Consider the following 15,801-nt stretch of genomic DNA (forward strand, 5'->3'; position numbering starts at 1 on the left):
TTTGAAGAGAATTAAAAACATGGAGCTGTTTTTTTACATACAAAAATAGTGCAATTGATAATATTAAACTTTATAATATACTTTATTAAGTAAAGCAGCTTCCATGTGACTTTTTTCTAGTTTCTCCCACAATGGGCCAATTTACTTACAAAAGTTGGATAGTTCGCTAAAAGTGCATTGTCCGTTTATTATGCTCGGTGCGGCCAATTCACTAAGATTGTATACCAGAAATCATGAATTCACCATCTTTTCTCTGGTGCACCTTTAACATAGGACGCGACACAATTTGAAAGTTAAATATGGTGCTCGGTCCAAATCAGTAAGACCAAATGACGGCACGTCCCCTAATTTGTGTCTCTTTTGTGTCTTGCAGCTGCGCCACAAAAGGGTTGCGTGCGACACAATAGCAGCGCAGACACTTCTTAAATACCTGTGCAAGCCGTTTTAACCTAGAAGAAGGTGCACAGTCCAATAAAAGTGCAGCGCAAAGCCCTCAGTAAATGTGCCCCATTATGTTGTGTATCTGTAAGCCTTTTGAGGTCTGTCCACTTCAGACAGGTAAGGATTAACTCTTTCCATACCTGAAGAATATTTACCTTGATCACTTAGTTCTCCGAGGTAGTTAGACTATCCAGGGACTGTCTGTAAAGACTTAAGAAACTTTATCTCTCAGCTGTCAGTGGAGAACAGGACAGAAAACTGATTTAAAGAAATAAGGAAGAAAGGAAGGGCATCATATTTCTGTAATGAACTATATTACAAAGTCTACTATTATCTGTAATATTTGTCATTTTGTCAAAAGTTTAGTTACGCATTAAGGGTGCAGTGACATGCCCAAAAAACTGGGTTGTGCCAGGAAATTAAATTTTCGTATGCTTTTTCTCAGAACCAACACTACACATGTTCTTTAGAGTGAACTGAGCTAATCTCGGAAACCAGACACAAGCTAAGGATAAACCTACCCGAGGTGGAATAGACTTTGCGATTACAGACGAGTCACCAATTAGGATAAGTTGCTATTAGAGATGAGCGAACATACTCGTCCGAGCTTGATGCTCGTTCGAGCATTAGCGTACTCGAAACTGCTCGTTGCTCGGACGAATACTTTGCCCGCTCGAGAAAATGGCAGCTCCCGCCGTTTTGCTTTTTGGCGGCCAGAAACGGAGCCAATCACAAGCCAGGAGACTCTGCACTCCACCCAGCATGACGTGGTACCCTTACACGTCGATAGCAGTGGTTGGCTGGCCAGATCAGGTGACCCTGGGATAGACTAGCCGCTGCCCGCGCTGCTCGGATCATTCTGTGTCTGGATGCCGCTAGGGAGAGAGCTGCTGCTGGTCAGGGAAAGCGTTAGGGTGTTCTATTAGAATAGTGTTAGGCAGGAGTGATTCAACAAGAACCCAACAGCCCTTCTTAGGGCTACAATAACGTTATACTTTTTTTTTTTGTTTGCTTGTGGCTGGGCTTGCTGGCACTAGTAGTGCAGCTAGTACCATATTGTGAGGAATTTGCAGGGGGACTTGCTACCGTTGTGTTTAGCTCTTAGTGACGCACATATCCACCTCAAACACCAAAGTGGGAAAATTTATTAGGGGTTTGATTTCAATTAGGCACAGTCTGCCATTTACTTTTTATTTTACGTTTATTTTTTCATAACTCAGCGTCATCTCATCAGTGTGCTTTCATACTTGGCTAGAAAATAGCCATAGGAGAATCCAAACGGCTTACTTATGCCTACAGTAGCGTTATATATATTTGATTTCTGGTTGATCTGCTGGTGGCTGTCCTTGCTGCAGTGCATCTACTAGCAAATTGTGAGCAATTTGTAGTGAGAGTTGCGACCGCTGTGTTTTGCGCTTAGTGACGCACATATCCATCGCAAAGACCGAAGTGGGAAAATTTATTAGGGGTTGGATTTCAATTAGGCACAGTCTGCCATTTCCTTTTTTATTTTACGTTTATTTTTTTAATAACTCAGCGTCATCTCATCTGGCATAGCAGTGTGCTTTCATACTTGGCTAGAAAATAGCCATAGGAGAATCCAAACGGCTTACTTACGCCTACAGTAGCGTTATATATATTTGATTTCTGGTTGATCTGCTGGTGGCTGTCCTTGCTGCAGTGCATCTACTAGCAAATTGTGAGCAATTTGTAGTGAGACTTGCGACCGCTGTGTTTTGCGCTTAGTGACGCACATATCCATCGCAAAGACCGAAGTGGGAAAATTTATTAGGGGTTGGATTTCAATTAGGCACAGTCTGGCAGTTTCTTTTTATTTTACGTTTATTTTTTCATAACTCAGCGTCATCTCATCAGTGTGCTTTCATACTTGGCTAGAAAATAGCCAAAGGAGAATCCAAACGGCTTACTTACGCCTACAATAGCGTTATATATATTTTATTTCTGGTTGATCTGCTGATGGCTGTCCTTGCTGCAGTGCATATACTAGCCAATTGTCAGGAATTTGGAGTGAGACTTGCGACCGCTGTGTTTAGTGCTTAGTGACGCACATATCCATCGCAAAGACCGAAGTGGGAAAATTTATTAGGGGTTGGATTTCAATTAGGCACAGTCTGCCATTTCCTTTTTATTTTACGTTTATTTTTTCATAACTCAGCGTCATCTCATCAGTGTGCTTTCATACTTGGCTAGAAAATAGCCAAAGGAGAATCCAAACGGCTTACTTACGCCTACAATAGCGTTATATATATTTTATTTCTGGTTGATCTGCTGGTGGCTGTCCTTGCTGCAGTGCATATACTAGCCAATTGTCAGAAATTTGGAGTGAGACTTGCGACCGCTGTGTTTAGCGCTTAGTGACGCACATATCCATCGCAAAGACCGAAGTGGGAAAATTTATTAGGGGTTGGATTTCAATTAGGCACAGTCTGCCATTTCCTTTTTAATTTACGTTTATTTTTTCATAACTCAGCGTCATCTCATCAGTGTGCTTTCATACTTGGCTAGAAAATAGCCAAAGGAGAATCCAAACGGCTTACTTAGGCCTACAATAGCGTTATATATATTTTATTTCTGGTTGATCTGCTGGTGGCTGTCCTTGCTGCAGTGCATATACTAGCCAATTGTCAGGAATTTGGAGTGAGACTTGCGACCGCTGTGTTTAGCGCTTAGTGACGCACATATCCATCGCAAAGACCGAAGTGGGAAAATTTATTAGGGGTTGGATTTCAATTAGGCACAGTCTGCCATTTCCTTTTTATTTTACGTTTATTTTTTCATAACTCAGCGTCATCTCATCTGGCATAGCAGTGTGCTTTCATACTTGGCTAGAAAATAGCCATAGCAATAGGATAGCATTGTTTGGTTTTAAAAACTAAAAAACACAAAAAAAAACTAAAAAACACAAAAAAACACAAAAAAAAGTTAAAAAAAAATTAAAGTTATAACTTTCATTTTCAAAATGTTTAACCCGAGGGCTAGGGGTAGAGGACGAGGGCGGGGATGTGGGCGTCCAACTACTGCAGGAATCAGAGGCCGTGGTCCTGGGCGGGGTGAGACACCACCTGCTGATGAGGGAGCAGGGGAACGCCGCAGAGCTACACTCCCTAGGTTCATGTCTGAAGTTACTGGGACTCGTGGTAGAGCACTGTTGAGGCCAGAACAGTGCGAACAGGTGATGTCGTGGATTGCCGACAATGCTTCGAGCAATTTGTCCACCAGTCAGTCTTCCACGCAGTCCACCCATGTCACCGAAATCGGCACTCCTCCAGCTCCTGCACCTCAGCCTCCTCCCCCCCAGTCTGCCCCCTCCCAGGAAAATTTGGCATTTGAACCGGCATACTCTGAGGAACTGTTTTCTGGACCCTTCCCACAGTCACAAACCACTTGTCCGGTTGCTGCTGAGCAATTTTCCGATGCCCAGGTTTTCCACCAGTCGCAGTCTGTGGGTGATGATGACCTTCTTGACGTAGTGGAAGAAGTGTGTAAAGAGGTGTCCGACGATGAGGAGACACGGTTGTCAGACAGTGGGGAAGTTGTTGTCAGGGCAGGAAGTCCGAGGGGGGAGCAGACTGAGGGATCGGAGGATGATGAGGTGACAGACCCAAGCTGGGTTGATAGGCCGGGTGAACACAGTGCTTCTGAGACGGAGGAGAGTCCTCGACCAGAACAGGTTGGAAGAGGCAGTGGTGGGGCCAGACGGAGAGGCAGGGCCAGACCTGGTGCATCAGCGCCAAATGTGTCAACTAGTGAAGCTCCCGTGGCGAGGGCTCCTGCGGCGAGGGCTAGATTTTCAGAAGTCTGGAGGTTCTTTAAGGAAACACCGGATGACCGACGGACTGTGGTGTGCAACATTTGCCAAACCAGGATCAGCAGGGGTTCCACCACTAATAGCTTAACTACCACCAGTATGCGCAGGCATATGATTGCTAAACACCCCACTCAGTGGCAACAAGCCCGTTCACCTCCGGCCGTGCACACCACTGCTCCTTCCCCTGTGTCAGCTGATAGTCAGCCCCCTGCCCAGGACCCTGCCACAAAAACCCCATCGTCGCCTCCACGATCCTCCACAGCATCCACCAGCGTTCAGCTCTCCATACCCCAGACGCTGGAGCGGAAACGCAAATATAGTGCAACCCACCCGCACGCCCAAGCCCTTAATGTCCACATCTCCAGATTGCTCAGCCTGGAGATGCTGCCCTATAGGCTAGTAGAGACCGAGGCCTTTCGCAACCTCATGGCGGCGGCCGCCCCTCGGTATTCGGTCCCCAGCCGCCACTACTTTTCCCGATGTGCCGTCCCAGCCCTGCACCAGCACGTGTCAGACAACATCATCCGTGCCCTGACCAACGCCGTTTCTGACAAGGTCCACCTGACCACGGACACGTGGACGAGTGCTGCCGGGCAGGGCCACTATATATCGCTGACGGCACATTGGGTTAACTTGGTGGAGGCTGGGACCGAGTCTGACCCTGCGGCTGGTCATATACTGCCGACGCCAAGCATTGCGGGGCCTACCTCGGTCCAGGTGTTTCAGGCCTACTATGCCTCCTCCTCCTCCCACCCCTCCTCCACCTCCTCCTCCGAACTACCATCCGTGGGCATGGCGCCATCAGTCGGTAGCTCTAGGCACAGCAGCAGTGCCGTCGCTAAGCGACAGCAGGCGGTGCTCAAACTGCTGAGCCTAGGCGATAAAAGGCACACCGCCCAAGAACTATTACAGGGCATCACGGTGCAGACTGATCTGTGGCTGGCACCGCTGAACCTGAAGCCAGGCATGGTTGTGTGTGACAACGGCCGTAACCTGGTGGCGGCTCTGCAACTCGGCAGACTGACACATGTGCCATGCCTGGCCCATGTGTTAAATCTGATAGTTCAGTGTTTCCTCAAGACATACCCCAATCTGTCTGATTTGCTCACAAAGGTGCGCCGCATCTGTGCGCATTTCAGGAAGTCCAGCACAGATGCTGCCACTCTCAGGGCAGCGCAGCGCCGCCTCCAACTGCCCGCTCACCGACTGTTGTGCGACGTGCCCACGAGGTGGAATTCAACACTGACCATGTTATCCAGAGTTTACCAGCAGCGCCGAGCGATTGTAGACTGCCAGATGTCAACTTCCACCAGAACTGGTAGTCAGGTCAGTCAGCTTCCTCAAGTCTACAATGAGGAGTGGACGTGGATGTCTGATATCTGTCAGGTGCTGAGTAACTTTGAGGAGTCAACACAGATGGTCAGTGGCGATGCCGCCATCATCAGCCTCACCATCCCGCTGCTTGGCCTGTTGAAAAAATCTCTGATCAGCATGAAGTCGGAAGCTTTGCGCTCGTCACAAGAGACGGGGGAAGAAGATTCCCTTGTTGATAGCCAAAGCACCCTTAGGTCTGTTTCTCAGCGCATATCGGAGGAGGTGGAGGTGGAGGAGGATGAGGAGGAAGAGGAGGAGAATGTTGGCGAGACACAAGAGGGGACCATTGTGGAGTCCTTCACTGTTCAGCGTGTATGGGCAGAAGAAGAGGAGTTGGAGGAGTTGGAGGAGGAGGAAATGGACAGTCAGGCCAGTGAGGGGAGTGAATTCTTACTCGTTGGTACTCTGGCGCATATGGCAGATTTCATGCTAGGCTGCCTATCCCGTGACCCTCGCGTTCAAAGAATTTATTCCAGCACCGATTACTGTCCTGGACCCACGGTACAAGCAAAATCTTTCCACTCTCATCCCTGGAGAGGAAAGGAGTGTGAGAATGCATGAATACCAGCAGGCCCTGGTGCACAAGCTGAAACAGTATTTCCCTTCTGACAGCGCTAGCGGCAGAGTGCGTAGTTCTGCGGGACAAGTAGCGAGGGAGAGTAGGCGAGCAGGCAGCTTGTCCAGCACTGGCAAGGGTACGCTTTACAAGGCTTTTGCCAGCTTTATGTCACCCCAGCAAGACAATGTCACCTGTCCCCAGTCTCGGCAGAGTAGGGCTGATCTTTACAGAAAGATGGTGAGGGAGTACGTAGCTGACCATACCATCGTCCTAAATGATCACACAGCTCCCTACAACTACTCGGTTTCAAAGCTGGACATGTGGCACGAACTGGCGCTGTACGCCTTGGAGGTTCTTGCCTGCCCTGCCGCTAGCGTCTTGTCCGAGCGGGTTTTCAGTGCAGCTGGTGGCATCATCACCGATAAGCGTACACGCCTGTCGACTGACAGCGCTGACAGGCTGACGCTTATTAAGATGAATAAAGCCTGGATTTCTCATAATTTCCAATCTCCACCAGGTGAAGGAAGCTCAACCTGAATAATTTATCCACTCCTCCTCATTTTCCTCCTTCTCCTCCTCTTTGTACAGTAAAGCAGAGGAAACTGGCTATTTTTTGACAGGGCCCACTGGCTCTAGCTATAGTACTTTATGCATTTAATTTTTCTGGAGGGCCACCGACCCGGTCCTCTGTTTTAAACAATTTTTGGGTGTGCCTCATACAGGCACTCAATCTATTCAATTTTTCTGGAGGGCCACCTACCTGCTCCTCTGGTTTGAAAACTTTTTTGGACTGCCACATACAGGCACTCAATCTATTCCATTTTTCTGGAGGGCCACCTACCTGCTCCTCTGGTTTGAAAACTTTTTTGGACTGCCACATACAGGCACTCAATCTATTCCATTTTTCTGGAGGGCCACCTACCTGCTCCTCTGGTTTGAAAACTTTTTTGGACTGCCACATACAGGCACTCAATCTATTCCATTTTTCTGGAGGGCCACCTACCTGCTCCTCTGGTTTGAAAACTTTTTTGGACTGCCACATACAGGCACTATCCAAATTAAATTGTCTCCATAGCAGCCTCCACACGTTGTCTCCATTGCTACCTCCAAAAGTCGTCCATATAGCTGCCTCCATACATCGTCCCTTTATCAAACGAGGTGTGTCAGGCAGAAATTTGGGTTGTTTTCATGGATTCCACATCAAAGTTGTTAACTTTGTCGCCACCCAGCTGTGTTATCCACAAAATATACTGGCAAACTTTTATCATTTACCAATATTATTTCAGCGCTTCTTGCGCTTCTGTTTACATTCCCCTCACCCGCCATATCCTAAACTTATAAGAACGCTACTACACTTGATCTTATACAAAAGGTTCTTAGAAGTGCTGTTTGGGGAGTAGCCTAGAGACACGGGCTTGGATTGGCGAAAGCTCGCCTGGCAGCGGAGCGCCAGCTCCATGCCAAGATCCAACTAACATAGTTTTAACTGCAGCACCTTTAATCTACTACTAGTTCACTGCCTCCATACATGGTCCCCTTATCAAACGAGCTTTGTCAGGCAGAATTTTGGGTTGTTTTCATGGCTTCCATGTTAACTTTGTCGCCACCCTGCTGTGTAATCCACAAAATATACTGGCAAACTTTTATCATGTACCAATATTATTTGAGCGCTTCTTGCTCACCTCCTTTGGTTCCTCTCTGCCACCCATTGGTTTGAAGCCTGAGTCCATTTAGGGTATGTCGCCATGCCACTCTCTAGCCTGCCGCTGCTGCCGCTGCCTCTGCATGAAGTCCCCTATAGTGTCAGGGTCAATTATTGGATGTTTTAGATGCTATCTAGCTTCATTCTGTCACTCTGTCATGGCCATGCTGTTGCCCATAATTTTGGCATAATGGTGCGATTAAGCAGCCTCAGAGGCATCCATGCATGCTGCCCCTGCTGTTTCCTGTCCATTTCCGTGGTGTTTCCATCCTTTTCTGAGGTTCCCAGGTGTTTGGCCAAGCTTCCCTGTGCAGAGCCTTGGTCCCCTTGAAAAATGCTCGAGTCTCCCATTGACTTCAATGGGGCTCGTTATTCGAGACGAGCACTCGAGCATCGGGAAATGTTCGTCTCGAATAACGAGTACCCGAGCATTTTAGTGCTCGCTCATCTCTAGTTGCTATATAATTGATTCCAAAAGAGCTAGATTGCTTTGAATTTCCTTTGACTATACATTTTTTTTAGGTTGTGCTAGCTAGTTCTAAGGGAAACGTAATGGTTGCGGAAAGGTGTTAAAGGGCTTCCCTGTTTTGAACAATTATTTGTGTTTAGCCACTTTCACACCAATATGCATGTTCCGAACATGTTTCTGAACACATTTATTAAAGCCCCTGCACCAGTTTATGTCTGACTTTGCACATTCTTTTCAGTGCAAACTACTTGCACATTTGTGTCGTGGCTGCACTGTACCTGACGTAACTCTGCTCTGGAAGGGGTGTACAGTGGGACCTAGGCCACTTTTTGGCATGCAGTGTTAGAGAGAATTGTGTCACACACTCTATGTTAACCCCCAGGCCATTTTTCACTCCCTACCCAAAATCCATAACATTTTTATTTTTCAATGTTTAGAGCTGTGAGGGCTTGTTTTCTGCTACAAATTGCAATTCATAGTAATTGTATTGAATATTCCATGCCCTGTACTGGGAAGCAGGAAAAAAAATGACAAATGACATGTCTCCTTTTTTCTTTGGGTTGGTACAATCACGGGGATAACAATTTTAGATAGGTTTTATAATGTTTTCTTACATTTACAAAAATTAAAACCTCCTGTGCCAAAAATAAATTCTTAATTTTGCCATTTTCTGGTGCTAATAACTTTTTCATTCTTCAGTGTATGGAGCTGTGTGGTGCCATTTTTTGGGACTTTTGATGACGTTTTCAATGCTACTATTTTGAGGACTGTACGACTTTTAGATCAGTTTTTATTGAACCGTTATTATATTTTGAAAGATCGGACATTTTGGGATTGGGCAATACCTAACATGTTTATGAGTTTTACTGTTTATTTATATTTATATCAGTTCTAGGAAAAGGGGTTGATTTGAATTTTTAAGATTTTTTTTATTTCATTTTGTTTTCTTTAACTTTTTTTTTATGTTTTACTATTTTTCAGACCCCCTAGGGCAGTGGTGGCGAACCTATGGCACGGGTGCCAGAAGTGGCACTTAGAGCACTTTCTGTGGGCACCCGGGCCTTCACTCCAGCACAGAATTTGCTAGATGTGACTAATGGCTTTCTCCTGCGGTCCAAGACAGCCATGGACATGCCATGCTCAGTGCTATTTTAAAGCGACACCTCTTTGGCTGCCAGGACTACACAAGAAGCGAGAAGGTGTGGACAGAGATGGATTATTATTGGAGCTCCTGCTCTGGGTCCCCTAATTGTTTCTCTTCAGGGGAACCTGGAAGGAGGCTAAAATTTCTCCATCTTCTTTCTGTTGCATTGGTGTCCTCAGGACGCCAATATGATTGAAACTTGTGATACAGCTGGGATCAACAGGTTACTGCTTAAACTGTCATGTTGACACTTTGCGACATATAAGTAAGTTTTGGTTGTAGGTTGGGCACTCTGTCTCTAAAAGGTTCGCCATCACTGCCCTAGGGTATTTTAACCCTATGTTGTCTGATTGATCCTACCATATACTGCCATATTACAGCTGGTGGGAATTGAAGGGTAAACACCCGTGACTGGTAAAAGCACAGATCGAAGGTATTACCAGTAAGTTTTTGCTGCGATATGCAGCAAACACTCACCGGCTATGGAGAGGGCTTAGCCCGTGTGAAGTACTAATATGTTGCAGGTCGTTAAGGGTTTAAAGGTGCATCAAAAGCAAGAGCAGTGCAGGGGGCGCCAGATTCATGAAGAACGTGCACCAGAAATCATGAATCACCCACTAGTTTTGATAAATGTTGGCCATTGTATTCAATGGGTTTTGTCAGACATGCGTGAAAAGCGGGCCCATACAAGTCTATAGAGATGCATCAAAAATGCATTGCACTCTGAGATGCATGCAAGTGCAATGTGTTTTTTAACTAATAATTTGCCATGGAAAAGACAGACCTCAGTCTGACTGAAAACTGATTGAACTCTTGAACTCTTATGGAAAATGTCATTTTTTCCCCACTAAACCTTGATCAGGCTCTGATAAAACTCTTCAACTGTTGTGATTTCCTTTTTCGATTTTGCGTTTCCATTTTTCACTACCCACATTCAAAAATCTATTTTTTATTTTTTCCATGTAAAGAGCTGTATGTGGTCTTGTTTTCTGCATAACAAATTCCACTGTACTGGGCTGCACATGTGATGGACAAATCCACCAATCACTTTCTGGACTGACCTCTTATATCCATGTCTCGGATCGCGGGTACAACTGTGCTCCGCTGTGTGACTGTTCCCGTTCCCCTGTCCGGACTTACCTCTCCTGGCTCCTGGCTGTGCTTCGGGTCCCAGGGTGTAGGCCGCACACCTCCTGCCTTCCAGGCCGCACTCCCGCTGCTACGGCGCACGCGCCTGTGCCGACTTCTCAGGACTTAAAGGGCCAGCGTCCTCCTGATTGGAGTTCGCTAATCCGACCTCGCCCTTATAATCCAGCACCTCCCTTCACTCCCCGCCAGATCTTCTCCTAGGATCTCCTATGGTTTCCATACCAGGCTTCCCTAAGCCGTTCCTGTGGAAGAGAAAGCTCAATAGCGGTCCCAGACGCCTCCGTGTTCCTGTCTCCGGCGTTTCCAGACGCCTCTGTGTTCCTGTCTTCAGCATTACCAGTGTACCTCCGTTTGCTCCTGCCTTCCTGTGTCAAGTCTTCATTCTGCCTCGGTGCTTCCTGCTGTGCCTCCTAGGGCTCCAGTCCAGCGGTGTCTCCAGTCCATGCCAGCGTTACCAGTGTTCCTCTGTGATCCTGCTGTCATCCCAGGCTTGCACCGTTTCCTGCATATCCTGTACCTTGGCTGCCGCCGCGGGCCTCATACCATCTCCCACAGTGGTCCAGAGGTTCCACTGGTCCACAGACTCCTTCCTCCGGACTCTTCCCATAGAGACTTTTAGTTCTGTTGTCTGTGTGACCGTTACAATATATTGTCTTTCTTATGACCTTTTTGTTTCTGAACTGCATTGCCCCCTTGGTTATGACTATATGACTAAATCTTTTGTATTTGTTTTATCCTGTTTCTTTCTCCGTGTTTTCACCTAGTTATCACCTACCACTAAGGGTAGAATGGGCAATTAGATAAAGACAGTTGGGAAGTCTAGCTTTAGGGTTTACTGTGTTTGTCCTTCCTTTTCATCTTAGTAAGCATTACAGTCCTTCTCTTTGGTATTCTAGGGATCAGCTGTCTAAGTCTCCCTGCTGTACGACCACTGAGGGAAAATAATCCTGTCCTATGTGAAAATGGAAGTTTTTTGACACCCTCTTGTGACTACTTTCAGAATGGAACATGATCACGGTTTTCTTTGCTACATTCATTGCTCTTGTTGACTTTCATGGTCAGTTCCTACCATCCAAGCGGGGGATATGTCTTAATCTATATAGGGTGCAAAATAGTTACTGCCCATTCAGATCAATAAGTTGCCCGTGCAATGTAGGTCCTCCAGAGTAAGTGCGATTCTTTATAAATATCTTCTACTCAGGAAAAGAAATGAGCATCCGAAACAGAAAACTCTCTTTATTAACTCAACATTAGATATTAAGATATATGAAAAGAGTTTTCTAAGCTAGTTGATCCTTTAAAAAGGTGAATAGCAGCAAAACCATGCGTGACTGTGCTCATAGAATTAAGTAGTCTTCTTTTGTTTATCATACCACAACATGAGGTTCATAAAATGTTATTAAGAACATGCATAGTTGAAACTGTGACTGTACTATTTGTTGGCACACCCTGTGGTATTTTTATGCAGGTCCTGCCCTTTGAAGAATGTAATGTAGAAGCAATAAAGTGCTATTGGAACGTAGAGTAATACACTTAGGCTTATGACCTTCAATTTTTGTAAAAATGTATTCTTTAGATCCTTATGGGAAATTCACCTCATCAATTATAGCTATATGTTGTAATAGGGCATGTGCAAATGGCTCTCTGATTGAACTGGCTCTCTGTATGCTTGGGGGGACGTCACCAGAAACCCTTATCTGCCAGAAATATTGTGGCCCAGTGAGCTAATACTTTGTGCTTCCACAAGATTTCTGGTAGAAGGTGCATGAAGACGGGGAAGAAATTCTCTGGGGGAGAATAATAGTTTTCCAGAGCCAACGGAGGGGCTCTGGAAAGCTATTATTCTCCCCCAAAGAATTTCTTCCCCGTCTTCATGCACCTTCTACCAGAAATCTTGTGGAAGCAAAAAGTATTCGCTCACTGGGCCACAATATTTCTGGCAGATATGGGAGTTGGATGGACATGGAAGCAGGGAAGGGCAAGAGAGAAACGCATTGGTGGAATGTGTAATAGCCAGAGCCCCCAAAGCACATGTTGAAGAAAAGTACAAGAGTGAAGCTCCTAATAACCATGGAAGGAAATTTTTCAAAAATGTTTGAGTGCAAAACTGGTTTAGTTGTTTACAGAAACCAATCAGAGTTCAATCATTATACTGCTATGGGGAAAAGCTGATCTCTTATTTGTTGCCATGAGCATAGTTCTAAACACACTTCTGGGTTCGACCCAGCAGCCTTAATAGAGAAAATCACAAGAGAAAATCTTATGGTAGATATTATTGAAATGGTGATGTTCCTGCAAATTGTACTTGATTTAGAGTGCATACATACAGTGCAATTTACATCCCACATGCAGTTTGACCACTTTACCTCATGTGTTTTGTAATGTGTGTGTAAGTAAGATAGTACGCCATTTGCCAATATACATTTGTTAATAGTTCTGCATGACTTTCTTGATATCTTAAAGGGGTTATCCGAGTTTACTAATAATTTAGGCCCGGGCTGGGGCAGGCTATTTAAAAATAATAAAGGTGCACTTAGCTCCTCCGGCGCTGCTGATGTCCCTCGCCGCAGTCCGTCTAATCTGTTCCCCTGTTTGTTTACATGGGCACAGAAGCTGCGCACAGGGAGCTTCCGGCCGGTGATGTTGCCGGCTCCTACCATCCGTCCCTATCTCTCAGCATTGTAGATTTGTCATGAACAATTAGAGATCACATGATCTTCCATCTCTTGTCCTTTTATGGACAGGAATGGGAGATTACATTTACATTTTAAGAAAGTTGTGCAAAATAGATGTTTATTGGTAAATCACCTAATATCCCACCCCCACATTTATACACACATTACAAAATATGAGGTAAAGTAGTTAACCCCTTTAATAAATCGGTTTAACTTGTCAAATAAAAAAACTGTATCTAAACAGCAACATGTGGGCGCGCTGTTATGTTTCAATGCAATGTTATATTTTTTTATTAAAAAGAAATGTGAAGTGTTTGCCCATAGTATATTTTGTTCTCTTCCTCTTTCAGTACAAGTATCAGATACTCATTGATGGGACAGTGGCAGCATACCGAACGCCATATCTCCTTGTTGGGAATAGTGTAATACTAAAGCAAGATTCCATTTACTATGAACACTTTTATAATGAGCTCCAGCCCTGGAAGCATTATGTACCTTTCAAGAGAGACCTCAGTGATTTGCTTGAGAAGATCCAGTGGGTTAAAGATCATGATGAAGAGGTGAGATGTATATGTGTGCTAGACTGACAGATTCCCTCAGTACCCTAATGTGGTATTATACACTCACCAGCCACTTTATTATGTACACCATGCTAGTAACGGGTTGGACTCCCTTTTGCCTTCAGAACTGCCTCAATTCTTCGTGGCATAGATTCAACAAGGTGCTGGAAGCATTCCTCAGAGATTTTGGTCCATATTGACATGATTGCATCACACAGTTGCCGCAGATTTGGCGGCTGCACATCCATGATGCGAATCTCCCGTTCCACCACATCCCAAAGATGCCCTATTGGATTGAGATCTGGTGACTGTGGAGGCCATTTGAGTACAGTGAACTCATTGTCATGTTCAAGAAACCAGTCTGAGATGATTCCAGCTTTATGACATGGCACATTATCCTGCTGAAAGTAGCCATCAGATGTTGGGTACATTGTGGTCATAAAGGGATGGACATGGTCAGCAACAATACTCAGGTAGGCTGTGGCGTTGCAACAATGCTCAATTGGTACCAAGGGGCCCAAAGAGTGCCAAGAAAATATTCCCCACACCATGACACCACCACCGCCAGCCTGAACCGTTGATACAAGGCAGGATGGATCCATGCTTTCATGTTGTTGACGCCAAATTCTGACCCTACCATCGCAGCAGAAATCGAGACTCATCAGACCAGGCAACGTTTTTCCAATCTTCTACTGTCCAATTTCGATGAGCTTGTGCAAATTGTAGCCTCAGTTTCCTGTTCTTAGCTGAAAGGAGTGGCACCCGGTGTGGTCTTCTGCTGCTGTAGCCCATCTGCCTCAAAGTTCGACGTACTGTGCGTTCAGAGATGCTCTTCTGCCTACCTTGGTTGTAATGGGTGGCAATTTGAGTCACTGTTGCCTTTCTATCAGCTCGAACCAGTCTGCCCATTCTCCTCTGACCTCTGGCATCAACAAGGCATTTCCGCCCACAGAACTGCCGCTTACTGGATGTTTTTTCTTTTTCGGACCATTCTCTGTAAACCCTAGAGATGGTTGTGTGTGAAAATCCCAGTAGATCAGCAGTTTCTGAAATACTCAGACCAGCCCTTCTGGCACCAACAACCATGCCACGTTCAAAGGCACTCAAATCACCTTTCTTCCCCATACTGATGCTCAGTTTGAACTGCAGGAGATTGTTTTGACCATGTCTACATGCCTAAATGCATGTAGAGTTGCCACCATGTGATTGGCTGATTAGAAATTAAGTGTTAACGAGCAGTTGGACAGGTGTACCTAATAAAGTGGCCGGTGAGTGTATATCATAATATATCATACTGAATAGCTACTCTTGCTCTATGCAAATTACATTGCATTTTCAGGCCTTTAATGATAACTCGTGTAACAGAAGTGTCCCAAGCAGTCAATGTGGATTGGTTTTTCATTAAAGAAAACATTATAGGAAATACACTCACCGGCCACTTTATTAGGTACACCTGTCCAACTGCAGTTCAAACCGAGCATCAGTATGGGGAAGAAAGGAGATTTGAGTGCCTTTGAACGTGGCATGGTTGTTGGTGCCAGAAGGGCTGGTCTGAGTATTTCAGAAACTGCTGATCTACTGGGATTTTCACACACAACCATCTCTAGGGTTTACAGAGAATGGTCCGAAAAATCAAAAACATCCAGTGAGCGGCAGTTCTGTGGGCGGAAATGCCTTGTTGATGCCAGAGGTCAGAGGAGAATGGGCAGACTGGTTCGAGCTGATAGAAAGGCAACAGTGACTCAAATCGCCACCCGTTACAACCAAGGTAGGCAGAAGAGCATCTCTGAACGCACAGTACGTCGAACTTTGAGGCAGATGGGCTACAGCAGCAGAAGACCACACCGGGTGCTACTCCTTTCAGCTAAGAACAGGAAACTGAGGCTACAATTTGCACAA

General features: G+C 45.6%; 1 protein-coding gene across 4 annotated transcripts in view; it reads left to right on the plus strand.

The window, feature by feature from the left end:
- POGLUT2 (protein O-glucosyltransferase 2) overlaps window positions 1-15,801 on the plus strand; it is a 57,085-nt gene that overhangs the window by 32,980 nt on the left and 8,304 nt on the right. For all 4 annotated transcript variants that reach the window (XM_072135527.1, XM_072135526.1, XM_072135530.1 and 1 more), the window contains exon 7: window positions 13,693-13,902. In XM_072135527.1, coding sequence (XP_071991628.1) covers window positions 13,693-13,902 — 210 coding nt within the window. The remainder of the gene's footprint in view (window positions 1-13,692; window positions 13,903-15,801) is intronic.

The sequence above is a fragment of the Engystomops pustulosus genome, chromosome 2, assembly GCF_040894005.1.
Source record: "Engystomops pustulosus chromosome 2, aEngPut4.maternal, whole genome shotgun sequence".
Lineage (NCBI taxonomy): Eukaryota > Metazoa > Chordata > Amphibia > Anura > Leptodactylidae > Engystomops > Engystomops pustulosus.